This window comes from Mytilus galloprovincialis, chromosome 4, assembly GCF_965363235.1.
Source record: "Mytilus galloprovincialis chromosome 4, xbMytGall1.hap1.1, whole genome shotgun sequence".
NCBI lineage: Eukaryota > Metazoa > Mollusca > Bivalvia > Mytilida > Mytilidae > Mytilus > Mytilus galloprovincialis.
The window spans coordinates 26158743-26173831 of NC_134841.1; the positions used below are offsets into that span (position 1 = coordinate 26158743).

The window sequence follows — 15089 nt, forward strand, 5'->3', positions numbered from 1 at the left end:
GATGAAATTATTTGACTTCTCATATCTTTTAAATACTTGTTAAATTTATCATATCATGCATACCGCTCGTGATACGTTTAGTTTCTTATAATTTAACAAATTCACGATTTCCTGCCGGGTCGTCTTCCGCGGGGAATTATTTTTCTACGAAGCGACATCTGTTGACGACGTTCTCTAAAATTATCTCCACTTGATTCTCGAATAATAAATCCGGGTTTTTAACGGACAAATCAGGGATTTGCTGTCCGGCTGGTAGTTATGTAAATAGTTTTAACCACATGTCATGTTAGTAGTTTATTTTTTGGCACTTTTATTTTGTAAATATTTATTTATTATTATCCTACGCATGCGCAGCAGTTAGTAATCATCAAAAATCTGATGGATAACTGGATACCATAAGAAGAAGAAGATGTAAAAAAAAATTAAGGCTAATTTGTGCAAAATCAGAAGTTTTAAATTGGGGACAGTGTTGACCGCTATTCAAAATGGTCTTTTCGGTATTTAGTGGGATTATTTGAAGTCATTGCGCATGACTTTGCTGAGCTTGCCGAGATCTAAACTTCCGGAATATAGAAACGCCTCGACTCAGTCTCTGTAAGTTGAAAGTTTGTTGTTAAATAAAAACACTAGATTATTACAAAAAAAAAACAACAAAAAAACACGAAACTAAAAGACAAATCACAAGCTTTATATTTGGTAATTATCAGAACTTGCATCTTACAAAGGATAAACAATAAATTCAACTATAGGCCGGCTTTTCCTGATATAAAAATTTCCTTGAAGTTGAGGGGTCTCACTAATTAGCGACAACAAGCGTCAAGAAGCGACAACAAGCGTCAACAAGCGACAACAAGTGACAACAAGAATTATTTTAGCGACAACAAGCGACAAGAAAACATTTTTTTTTATTAGATATAAAGAAATTTGTATTTAAGGTAGATGGGGTGTCTAAATTATAATCCATAGAATCTTTTAATAATTTTCCAAAATGTAGTTCATATCCTGCTTGTTTAAAAACATTAATAAAAAGAATGGGTCACCGGACTTATTTTCACACTACAGGTTGTGCAAAATTGTAAAGATTTTGTATAGATTATGCATGGAAAACCCCTTTTTCTGCCATAAAACGCAAACCACACCATAGAATTTTGAGATAAAATATGAGAAGATAGCTCCAATATTATGCTTTCAGATAAGAAAAAGAAAAAAGGGGGTCACCGGACTCGTTTTCTTGCTGCGTGTAAAAATGGGTAAATTCCTAACACATTCTATTGTAAAAGTAACACTATCTGAATTATCTGCCCTTGCATTTGAGTTGCCTCCCCTTATTTGACAAAGTTGGAAAAAAATTAATCAAACAAAAGAATTTTTATTTTTGTAAAATACAATCATAAATATGATCAAACATGGCATTTTCTATATCATAATGAAAATTCTTACACATGAATTACCTACTACTATAAAAATTTGCACATTTCATCAAAGATCAAGACCTTGTTTTCTAGTATTTCAAAATCCAAAATGGAGGAAGACACCCTATCTACCTTAATGTTTTTTTTTAAATATACGAGCAGATATGTCTAATTAAAATGTTTTATTATATAGATAGACGAAGAAAGGAAACATGTGTGAGGAAGAAATAGTGAACACCTGTTGAAAACTCAAGATTGTCATTAATTTCCTTTCATCTTCAATCAATATGCATAAACATGATACATATCGTTTAATGAGACAATAAGCAAATAAAAAGATGAAAACATTCACATTTCAATTTTCTTTTCCTCTTGTTTGATTTCAGTTCTTTGTATTTCACAATTTGTGTCAATATATTCAGGACAATGATGCAAAAATAATTCATTTTGCGAGCTTAATATATATATTGCACGAAAAGAGTTTAAAAAAAAACAAATTATAAGATAAATAATATGTTCTAAAACACAAGGAAAAGTGTTCTCATAACAGTTAACACAATAATTAAACGTAATACTGGCTGTTAGATGATAAAATATTATGTAAATAATGTTTCATTTTTTTCTATCAATTATAACTTTCTTGTCGCTAAAATTATTTTCTTTTGCATATTCTTTTAATATTTATTGCAATAATTAATTTTAATTAAAAAAATATGTTTTCTTGTCGCTAAATAGTTTCTTGTCGCTTGTTGTCGCTAAAATAATACTTGTTGTCGCTTCTTGTCGCTTGTTGACGCTTGTTGTCGCTAAAATTCTTGTTGTCGCTAATTAGTGAGACCGAAGTTGAGTTGAGGTCAGAGTTGTTTTCAGAGTAGGCTGTCTCTCTCTCGATGGGTAAAATCAGCTCCGAAAACCGAAAGGTTTTTGTTTTAACTAAAATATCTGACATGTAGTACAACAAGTTAAAAACAACTCAATTAAATGACTATCCAATAGACTTTATGAGGGGTACATAATTTCAAGACAACACCATTTGAATGCATAAAATTTATTTAAATAAGTTGGTATGAATTTACTGTGGTACGAGTTTGTTTTAAGTGATACAAGCTGTCATAATTTGTTGGAGTTTGCAATGATCAAGATAACTGCAATTCCATTTGAATGATTTCAAGTGATAAAAATATTTGTTTGTTTGTTTGTAAAACTAAGAACCACTTTTTAGTGCAGAACTTTAGAAGGGCACATATTTATAAAATTTATTTGAAAAAACTTTTTCTCAAAGAACCGTCTATCTGGTATTGTATCTTCAAAACATGTCCATGAATTTTGTAATATTCTTGGACTTCTTAAGTTCTAAATTTTTAAATTGATGCATCAGGAATGCTTTCATTAGTTAACAAGGGGCGTAAAGGGGTATCTGCACGGAAGAAGGTGAAATAAAAGTGCCATTTCAAGATGAATGAACAATATAAATGTCTTGCATGTTGAACTCTTTTACAGATTTCACAAAACACAGTGAATATTCAATAACGAACCTTTTTTACGGCTGCACATGAAATAAAAATGACGAAACATGTTGCACGAATAATACCCTTTATCACCCTTGTTATTGTGGTAGAAACTAAGTCAGCCTTATGCAATTGAGCAAAGGAATTACTTCTTTAGCTCAGTCATTCGATATACATGCTACCTTGTTACACAGAGGTTGTGGGTTTGAGTCTCTGATGAGACAAAGATGATTTTGTAAGAAACATTGGCACCCAACTTATAAACCCACGGTGGTTTAAAAGGAATTCTAGCTAGGGTATGTGTGTGAGAGTCATAATGGTACATGTATGATGGGATTGCTTCCCTTAGTTAATGTGGTAGAAACCTAGTCAGCTGTAAGCAGTTGAGCTAAGGAAGAACTTTTTGCTCAGTCAGATTATTTGCTGTCATAAGGGTACATGTATAACTGAACATAAACCCAATATTACTGTACATTGATCAATGAGTGTTACAATTTTTTTCCAAAGAAAATAACCCAATTCGGAGGAGTTATTGATCTGTGTCTTATATCCTTATGTGCATGCTTAGTCAATGTACTGCCCTCTAAATTTAAAAACTTTTTTCAACACTTGCCAAATTGTACTACATGTACGATTTTGCTGGCATCTTCTAGTTGTGATATAAGGTAATTAGGAAATTGCATACAAGACACAAAAAACAAATTTCTGAAGTTAATCTTACTTTTATTACAATGTAAGACAAAAAGACAAACACAGTTTTTGTACTTTAAACATATGTCTCAATTAAATTTTTACTTTAATTTTAGTCATAATTATCAATTAAAAGAAGTATTGAAGCAAATAAATAAGAGTTTTTGGTTAATATCTATTGGTTCTCAGGTTCATATTAAGTTTTTGGGGAGTTTTCAGGAAAATGTTAACCCTGATGTTTTTTGAGGAAAATTTTACCTACAAAAAATGTATGAAACAGAATCAACTGCTTTACATGTAAACATGCTATATCATGATATATTGAATCTTTTTCTTCCCATACTTTTATTCTCAGACAGCTTTTTTGTATGCTACGATCTTGAACCATGACACTTTTTGATTAAAAAAAAATCACCAAATGCTCAACGCAAGTGTAAAGTAATAGTAAAAATGAAAGTAATGGAAAACAAACATTGAAGAAATAGCACAAAACCATTCTGAAAAAATTGATACTCCCAATTATTAAACAAGTGTTATATGAAATTTACATAACTTTTGTTGAGCCTTTGACTGTTGTTGAAAAAGCAGGACATAGCAACCCTACATTCCATTGTCACAAATATTCACTCTGTGGTTAAAGTTTTTTAAATTTCAATAACTTTTTTAATTAAAATAAACTTTCCTGGCTTTTTAGCAAATTTGGAAAGAAGCTTGTTAGTGATCATAAGATAATATCCAGAAGTAAATTTTGGAGGGAAAAAATCCTGTTTTTCTGTATTTTACATATAATAAAATGGACTTTGGAATCATTGGTCAATAATTTCCTCTTGATAATTACAAGAAAGATGTTTCATAAAAAGATATGACTTTAAGAATAATACTCTAGGGTTAAAGATAAAAAAGCAGAAGAAAGTAGGGAAAATGTGTTTTTTTATTTTTCTGCTAAAGCTGCTTACTCTAAATAAACACAATGTATTTATCTCTGTTTTGGTTTGTCTACAATACTAGTACACTCACATATTTATATTGCACCTAAATGACAGCTATATGCATTTGTACAGAAATGTTTAATTTTCAAAGCCCAGTATCCACATGAAATACCAATATCTCACAAAAATATGCTTTAAAGATTAAATCTCAGGTAAAATAGAAAAATAGGTCAACTATTCAAGGGTTAACAGCCATAGCATCAATGGAACTTGAAGAATTTAATTCAACATTTTATTTTTATATAGGTTTAATATTTTATTGATTTTTCTGTATTAAATCTGTCATAGTTATAATATCAGCTTTTTATGATGTCTTTTTATTCTTATACTAATTTAATTACAAATATTTAAATGTCATGAAAATTTGTATATTTCTTGAGAGGATATATGGACAGATTAATTTCCCTAGTTGGAATGCAGAATGTGTAAGTCTAACAGTTTTGAAAACTAATTAATGTTTTGTTGCCTGTAATGGTGTAGACTGTTTATTTTGAAGTTGCGATTTTTAACTACCAGTTTTTGGAGTGAGCTCCTGTTGCTACATATTTACTTTTCTGTGTAGTGTTTTGCAGATCCGTGATTGTTTGAATTACATAATGATGACATTTTATTTTCAAATTTCAAATTTTTTATTACAAGCAGCTTTTCTGACATGATGAATTATAGTAATACCTGACTGTTGATTTGAAGTTAGGGATACATGTATGTGACTTGTCAGTTCAGGTGTAACACCACTAATTCAGGCCCGACCAGAAAGCACATACCAGAAAGTAGTACATATTTAGCACAAAATAGTTCCTACGCATGAGTGTAACTTTCAAAATATGTAGAATATTTAGGTATATTTGGTATCAAATGAAAGCTGAAGGACTGGTAATCATTGAAGAACACTTTTGGACTTTTAATTTTGAATATTAAAAAAACTGCACCAAATTTTAAAAAGAGGGTACATTTTGTCTTTTTGTCAGATCTGATGTACCTGTTTTGGTACATCGAAGTTCCAGGAACCAGTTCTTTCTTATATACCATTAAAGGTATGTTGTTTTTTTTTCAGTACAAGTCACCATAGTGTTTTGCTTTGAAATGCAAAGATTGCCACTTTATTTGAACTTAAAACAAAAGAGGTGTGCCTGCTTAAAACGGAGGAATTTAACATAGAAAGCAATGGGACCATGAATAAGTGGTGTACTTCCTACAGGAACTGCTTACCCCTACAGAGCACCTACCCTGGGTTAGTTGGGTTTGTGTTGCTCCATCTTAAGTGTGTAGTGTTTTGTAGATTATTGTACTTGGTAATCTTTTCTGACATCTTTCCTCTCTGGTCATGGTGGTGTTCATTTTTCTTTGACTGATGGTTTTTGATTGTCCCTTTTGTAATTATCATGAAAAGGGGTGCATTCTTGTTGATATATATTTGCAAAAATCATAGAAAGACAAGAAAGTCTGCATGTATTTTTGAATGATGGTGAGTAAAATAGCCAAGCTATTCATTTATTTTTTTAGTGCAAGCAGCATTTTCAAAGTTTCTTGCAGTTGCTTAGAGCAGATGAGTTCTAGTTGGGCTTAACATTTCCATATGGGTCTCTCTAAAAATGTGCAACTTATGATCTGCTTCATGGTGGAAAATGCAATAGATTTCAACTTCACAATAAATTAAACTCACATTTTGATTTTTAATATTACAATATCTACATGATGTAAGTGAACTACATTAGTTAATCATATATTTTTGTCTGTTATCTAAAATTCATTATTCATTTATCAGGACAATAAGGGTGCATTTTTTGTATGATCCAGGTTGATTTGATTTTAAATTTTGACTACCAGAATAGGCTGATCCCTTTAAATATGTTCTGAACATTTGTGGAACATAAGACATCATAGTTATAAATTGATGAATACCATATTGTCCTCATATGCACTGAGCTGTTTGTTTGTTCCCTTTACATGTATTTACTATAAATTACAAATAATGAGACAAGAAAGGAATGTGCAAATAACGATCACCTGTGATATACCACTGATAGATAATAAAACGGTAACTGTTTGATAATAGTGAAATGTAAAAACAGATTGATCATTCTATTGTTGACAAGAGAAGCATGGGTAGATTTTAACTTAATGTTTGCTGAACCATAGTTTACCCTAAACAATACAATCTTGGGTTATACATTGTTGACAAACTTAGGCGGTATTTCACATGACTGAAACCCATCAAAAATAAAGAAGAAATATATGGGTAAGATTTTGTTTGTTTGTAATTTGAAGAAATCAGAAAAGCATAAATTTATTTTGCAGTTTCTCATGATCAGATGGATGTATTAAAAAAGTAAATCTCTGAATCATACTAATTCAACTTTTTATTGTGCATATTAGGAAAAAGGCTTTTCTTTAATTTACTGTATAAAACTATTTGATATAATATTGTGTTACAATAATGACGAATTCACACGATTAAAGATATTGATCATCAATTGAAGCTGCTCCTCTAATAAGGCCTAAGACGATTTAAATTCAGGTCAGGCCCCTGTAACAATATATTTTTGTATTGGAAGTTATACATACAGGAAATTGAAATTGTTGAACCATTATAACTGAAGCTTGATATTAGAGTTTTTATTTAAAGTAAAGAAGATAAAAATATTTGTTTTGAAATTCTGTGTGAACGTTTTCCACCTTCATAACTAGAGGTTGAATGAAATTTAAGTTGTTACGTAATCCGACTGAGAATCTTTAAGATGTCTGCATGTCTAATTAGATTTCTGGCTTTGTATCACTAACCTATTTTAAATTTATGAATTTTTAATAAATGAGTTTATCAGTTTATCTGAATTTTTATCTTATTATATTGGTTATTTATTTACAAAACTTGTGTACTTATATCTGTGGAATGAACACTCCCTGCTAAGTACTTTGATTACATATGTAATAATATGTATAGAGGGTGGTTTGTATCTACATACTTGTAGTGTACTTTCTTTAGAAAAGACTACCAAACTTTGTATTGCCAATGCAGTCAATGCATTACATGTATTTACAAAAGATCAATCAGGTAAAACTAAAGATGGCAATTAAGGCCACACTTAAAAATATTTTGGTTTGCCCAAACCCTAACCAAAGGCAGAGACAGTGGGAAGGTAGGTAGGCTTTTTCTTTTTTTTAAGTGGGAAAAACCAAGGATTTGTATAGTTAGACTATAGTTAGACTATACAAATCCTTGGAAAAACAGAAACTGTCAGATGTTTTTTTGTCATGCAGATCTGATTAAAACAAAACTTTTTCAAATTAAGGCAGCTATTTTGGGTAAGTAGGGCAAACAAACATACAAATGTATCATTTTTTAAGGTCTTATTCACAAATTATTTTTCACAACCATTTTATTATTTTGAACTTGAAGAGATATGAAATGCACACACAAACCTTACTAACCTGTAATAAATGGAATCGTAATTTGTATATATATATATATATGTATATCAGTTGTATTATACATTGCTCAGATAGCTTTAATTTTGATCTCATGACCAAAATTATAGTGGGTAATTTATCTATACCTTAAATATAAAAAATAGGAAGAATTCTTTATTTAAAAATGTATAAACTTATAATATATAGGTTATATATATATATATATATATATATATATACAAAGTTTTCTTTTTTAAAGTTTGAGTTCTGATGGTTTTCAATTAAATTTAAGAATGTCACACAGTTACAATGAAATGTTATTTTATTTCACCCAAGGCTTGTTTTTATAACACTTTAAAATCTAAATAAATATACCAATACAACACCAAGTGATTACATTTGTTGCTGAACTGTTACCTGCTTGAGGATACAGCTTCAGTAATTAAGCATAAACTGTATGTCTGGTGCCTTACCTATAATTACAGGTGTTATATAATTACCTGTTTATATGTGGTCATCATTATTTACCTCCAGGCACTATCACTCAATGTCCAATTTAACATTCTTTTCTCAAGCTATAGACACATGGTGGTTCTATTTTGGTTTTGAAATGAGGACATTTTAATGTGTTTCTGTTTTGGAGAAAATTGTTTTTTAAAGGTAGGTTAATTTTGTATTCATCTCTTGGAATGAACATATTAAACTGTCAGAACTTGTGAATTCAAAAATCTTGAAATTTTACAGTTGTATTTGGTTCTTCCCACAAATATAACTTAGTATTTTATTAATACAGTAGTATAGTATTAGTCAGATCGCGTGGTTGTTTGAATTCTCCATATATTCTGTCATTTGAAAATAGAGGATGGATGGGGGTTGTTATAAAAGGTATATATTTGAATCTTCTAATATTTTAATTAAAAAGAAGTTTAATTTTCAAAGGTTGATGGTAAATTCATAGTAGGAGCTATACTCACAATCATTGCGTTCAAATCAATGAATTTGAAGCAGATAAAAAAGCTCAATTCTGATTGTACACATGGCGATTGTACACATGGCGTTTGATAAAGATCTTTGGGTGATGTACATGTAAGGGAATAGTTTATTTATCCTTTTCAAGATTCTTACCTTAAAATACCAAAACCTTATACATCAGATTCAGAATAAAGCTCACAGTGTACATTGGATTGTTGCTATACAGTACTAGGGTATATATGTCTTGAAGAAACAGAAGTTAACATTTACAGTCAAAATAGAATGTCAAGGAAAGATGGGTGGTTCTTAGTCTTTTAATTCTATGTACATTATATTAATGTATATATTTTTTTTAGAGAACATGTGCTGTTTGTGAATGCGTACCAATGTTACCTTAGATTTTATTGAAACACATATGGTAACAACTTGTGAAAAATTGAAAAATAAAACCAGTTGTATATAGATTTTCTCTTGAATTGTGTAGCATTAAATTTTAATGATTGCTTGAAGTTTATTTTTTTTTCAGTTTGATTTATGATTGTGGATTTATATTGTTTTATGACCTATATACAATATGGATTTATATTGTTTTATGACCTATATACAATGTGGATTTATATTGTTTTATGACCTATATACAATGAGGATTTATATTGTTTTATGACCTATATACAATGTGGATTTATATTGTTTTATGACCTATATACAATGTATGTACAAATTCAGTTGTGATTTTGAGAGCAAATGGTTTATATGAAAAACAACAAGATTGATACATATTTTATATTATTTCCATGAAAAGGTATATATGTAGGACATCAATAAATGTCTAAATAAATTTAAAATCTATTATTCCTATCTAAACTTGTGGTCAATAAAATGACATGTGACAACAGTTTGGACACTATCTTTACAAGGAAAATGACCAGTTAACTGATTAAATCTTTATTAACATTTACTATACAAAGCAATGTAAATGACATGCATAAAGTATGTTAAAAAATAGCTAAATTCTATATATCATTTAATCGTTCTAACTTCAATACTCTTAAGAGTTTTGCTGCCATTTTTTTCTCATTTAAAAGGATAAAGTAACAAACTTTTAATGTTGAAGTTAAGACAATTTCATGATATATACAAAATTGGTAATTTAGCATACTTTGTGCATGTATATATGTTGCTTTGTATGATATTGCTAATAAAGATTGAAACAGTTAACTGGTCATTTGTCCTTATCTGACATTCCGTGTAAACATGGTAAAGATAGTGTCCAAATTGTTGTCACATGTCATTATTGACCACAAGTAATACATACTGACATATATACACAATCAATACACATCCTGTTAAGATGATCAGTAGAACTGGTATATATATTTGACCTAAATATCAAAACGAAAGCATTTGTTCTTTTCAGCTCATATATAATAATTGACCAAATACTGTCATATGCATGACTGTGTAATGCTTTAAAACTGAATTGCTGAATTTAGAAATAACTTTTCTGTCTGAAAAATGAATTAAGAATGAATGATCGATCCTTTGTTTGCAATTAAAAATCTAATGACAAAGCATCTAGATTTCAGATGTATGATACTTTAAAATGTCATAAGAATTACTTTGTACTTTCTTTTTTCAGATATGAATAGAATATAATGAAAAGTCCAGAGGTGTAACAATAAGGCATCAAAATGTCAAAGAGTCGAATGAAAAAGTTCAGTTTGTTTAAAAAGTTTGGTAAAAGTACAACTGATGTAAGTATAAGATGGAGAGTAAGGGAGGTTTACATTGCTGCCTATATATGGGTAAGCTTTTAAGAAGCTGTAGAATATGGATAAAGGAGATGTGGGTTATACATCTATAAATTCTATTACACATGTTATAAACAAATGATACACAAAATGAGAATGTGTCATGACTTCTAATTAATATGATAATTTTTTGATGGTCAAAATATTTTAGAATAAATTCAGATATCTTGTTGAATTAAAGTTTACCACAGTTTTATATTATTTTGCTGTTATTTGAAAGATATATTTAAAAGTACTGTTTATAAACATGCAATTACAGTTATCAGAATGGAACAAAGGAGATGATAAGATACTCAAAGCTGTAGAAAATGGAGATCTTAGTAAGGTGGAGGCCATCCTTCAGAAGAAAACCATTAACCCAACCAAACTGGGTATACATGGGTTTTCGATGTAAGTAGAAAATGTCTTTGTGGGTTTTGTTGAGATAATTAACAGTAGATATTTCCCCATCTAAACATATAAATGTGTGTCCTGTTTATGTGTACAGAAAGTTCAGACATTTTTAAAAGAGAATGATTAATTTTCAAATTACAGATTTTGTTTCTGATGTTTTAATATGCTGCAAAGGGAAAGAATGTGTAAGAAGGACAAACCTTTAATATATAGAAAGAACATATATTATGCACATTAGCTGTAACTTATTTTCACCTGTTAAAACATAATTAATGTGTAATGCACTCATTTAGTCCAGCATATTGTCAGATCCTGTGCACAAGACACAATTCTTGTTTATCATAATGATATTTCTCTGTCTTTGATTCCGTCATTTTGAAGAAAGAAAAATTGCCAATGAGACAAATATTGGCCACAGTTTAAATGATGTAGATGAGAGGAAGTTTATTCACTGTTAGACCTTCGACAATAAGAAAAAGCTATACTGAACTTTTAAGGACCACGGAAAGAGCTTCTCTTGTTTATTTTAATGAAACAATCCTTTATCACTTTATACATTGAATAAAAGTAATTGTTAACATTTTGTTTTATGTAGATTTCATGTGGCCAGTAGATATGGACATTTAGCTATAATAGAAAAGTTGCTAGAGTATGGTGCTGATGTAAATTGTCTCACAATCCAGGGTGAGTTATACAACCACTTATAGTTTACTGAGACTTTGTTGGTTTAGATTAGTATACACATGGCTACCTGATTTGTCGTAGCAGGATAAAATCTTATGTAATGCTTTTGCCAACAACATAAAAAGTGTTGTATCTAAGAAATAAAGATTTTTCTATAGAACAAATTGTATCTGAGCTCAGATGGGAAACTCATAATACCAGTTGCTTGTATTACATAGTTAATTAAAACGATAACACTGAAATTACAAAAGATAAATAGAGATTTAAAAGTGCATAACTGTTCTTCATATTGTGTTATAATTAATGAACAGAAATAATGATTTCATTTAAAGATGTAGTAAAAACTACATAAAACATGTGTTAAGTAAATTAGTGATGACATGAAAAGTTCATATTTTGGCTGACTTCATTGATAACAAACCCTTTATTATGATAAATTATATTACATGGCTTATGTTAACATCACATGTTACTAATAACCTGTTTACAGTTTCAAATGAAATTCAGGAGTACTTGTACCTTTCAAGATGTCAGAATTTCATAAGACTTGATTCTTTCGTAATGCAAACCAGGAGAAAATATTCCTTATAAATTTTTATTATTGTACTGAACTAAATTGTTTGGCCAAATTTGCAAAAGTAGACCACATTTATCATGACATAATAGAACTAGCACAATTTTAAGGTAGTTGTTGATGAAGGTTGAGTCCAACTTGAAACTTAGTACACATGTTCTCTATGATATGATCTTTCTAATTTTAATGCCAAATTAGAGTTTTTACCCCATTTTCATGGTCCACTGAACACAGAAAACGATAGTGCGAGTGGGGCATCTATGTACTCTGGACACATTCTTGTTTAAGTGATTTTTTTTAAATGAAAGGTCAGATATTCAAGGTAGGTTGATGGTATACCGCCTTCTTGGATTGTACAATCACAGTACAAAATTGGTTTAGTTATTTGCCCGAATCAGCAAATTTGGAAACAGATTTGCAATTTAAAGGTTAGACTGTTTATTTTGTATAAAGAAAACTTGTTAATTTATACTATTATTCAAAATATTTTAACAAATATCAACCTTTTTGGCTCTATAAATCATTTTTTTCTTCAAAGGAGCCATTTAAGGGGAGATAACTCTTTTAGTACAAAATTTATCCTGGGCTAATAGGGAAATTTTATATTTTCACTTGTGGCAAGAAAACAAGTTCGGTGACACCATGTTTTCTTTTTATTTTCTTAAAACATATTAGGAAACCTATCTTCTCACAAATTATTTCAAAATTCTATCTCATAGAATTTTTTTATGCCCTCTTATTTGTTTTTTCATGAACAAACTAACCAAATTTAGGCAATTTTCAAGGACTCATAGCTTAAAAAATAGCACGGTGACCCATACTTTTTATTATATTTTTGAAAAAAGCATAGTAAAATCTTCATTTTGGCAAATTATAAGAAAATTCTGTCTCAAAAAACATCTACCTTAAGACATGATATTTAATTTACTTTTTACAGGTTCAACCGCATTACAGCTAGCTTGTGGATCAGGTCATGTTAAAATTGTAGATAGATTAATAAAGGTGAGAAATACACAAATTAAACATTTAAAAAATTGTAGATAGATTAATTAAGGTGAGAAATACACAAACATTTTAAAAATTGTAGTTGAATAAATTATATAAGAGATGAATCATTCATCATAGTAAGAATTATTTTCTATAAAAATTAGATATTAACCCTTTCAACGCTACACAAAAAAATAGAAAAATGGCTGCTGCTGCTGCATTTTTTTTTAGTACATTCATTAGAACAGTATTTTCCTTTTCAGACTTGCTGTATCTTTTTTATTATATGAGATACAGAGAAAGTTATTGCATGAAAAATGCTCAGGAGAGCATGAACTGTAATGTTAGGCAATTATTTTACTGAAATTTTTATCAGGTTACCTACGTTTTCAGGTAATTAACAGGTAAAAGGTGTAATTTATTACATTTGTGTTGAATTTTGAATAAAAACTACTTTTAGTCTTCATTTATTTTGTTGTTTTATCTGCCATATTGTAAAGAAGACACCAGTTGCCCGATTCCGTAGCGTATTGTACCATACATAACGTTTTATGTAATCGTGGCACAAATAAATAGCTCCGTCCTAAAAAATTTCAGTCAACCTCCGTTTTCCCCCCTTTTTCTACGTCTCGTAATGATCGATCAAATCATATTTCCCACCCGAATTTTATGTAATAAACACATTGAGATAACAAGAAACCTTTTAACTAATCCTCGTTGTAAGTTTCGCCAAGGAAATGCTGAAATTTTTCCATATTTACAGCTTCGTTTCCGATTTCCGCCATTTGCATTTGTCAAAATATTTGTTTTTATTTTCCTTCTAATTTCCTTCTACTGCATGATTTTACTATAAAAATTGTCTGGATTTCAAGCGCAAATGAGACCTTGTATATCCTAGATTCAAACGAGGAAAAATTAGAGAGAACCCGAATGGTTTAAGAGTCCTTATGAAAAATCCTTTTTCATCGCGGCATATGCCGCGAATAGCAGTGGCGAACGGCGTACGTCATCGCGGCATATGCCGTGTATAGCTTTGAAAGGGTTAACAACCACTTCAAAAGTTGAAATTTATTTATACCAAACACATTATGAGTGTAATTTGAAGCGAGTTAAAAGACATAATTCCATGGCTTCTATATATGAATTGGCTTGTTATTGGTATAATTTCACTGTAGTTTAATCTCAATATAGGCTATATAGGAAAGGTGTACTGACATAACAGGTCTCTAAAAACATTAATCCACTACCTTCTGGTGAAGGTCCTTTTTGGACAGAACATGGTCAGGCTATGAAATATCACCAGGTGCTGTTTATTTTGTGTATTGGCATATACTATATTTTTATGAATTTGCATCTTACAATTATTATTTTATTTTTAATTCTGAATTTCATATTTATGTTGATTTATCATTATCAGGCTGGAGCAGAACTGAATTTGAAGGATGGACAACAGCTTACAGCTTTACACCATGCATGTATGGGGTGCTACCATGAATGTGTTCAGGTTTTATTGGCTAATGGTGCAGATGTTTCTTTGGGAGATCAGGTTTGTTCCATGCACACAATTTACTAATATTTAAATTTTTCCTATTGAACAATTTCATACATTTAAACTATAACATACCGGTAACTACCTGTTAAAGGTTGTTTTTTTTTTTATT

The 15089-nt window shown here is 29.9% G+C and overlaps 1 protein-coding gene across 5 annotated transcripts in view; it reads left to right on the top strand.

Moving 5' to 3' along the window:
• The first annotated feature begins 500 nt into the window (after positions 1 to 500).
• Positions 501 to 15089, top strand: part of LOC143071709 (uncharacterized) — a 43157-nt gene continuing 28568 nt past the window's right edge. For 2 of the 5 annotated variants that reach the window (XM_076246204.1, XM_076246208.1), the window contains exons 1-6: positions 501 to 594; positions 10619 to 10733; positions 11050 to 11180; positions 11779 to 11867; positions 13379 to 13443; positions 14846 to 14974. In XM_076246204.1, the coding sequence (XP_076102319.1) occupies positions 10671 to 10733; positions 11050 to 11180; positions 11779 to 11867; positions 13379 to 13443; positions 14846 to 14974 (477 nt within the window). In that variant the 5' untranslated portion in view covers positions 501 to 594; positions 10619 to 10670. Of the gene's footprint in view, positions 595 to 5811; positions 5831 to 6683; positions 6839 to 8574; positions 8668 to 10618; positions 10734 to 11049; positions 11181 to 11778; positions 11868 to 13378; positions 13444 to 14845; positions 14975 to 15089 lie in introns of those variants that run through there. The other 3 variants (XM_076246207.1, XM_076246206.1, XM_076246205.1) reach the window with 3 other exon arrangements.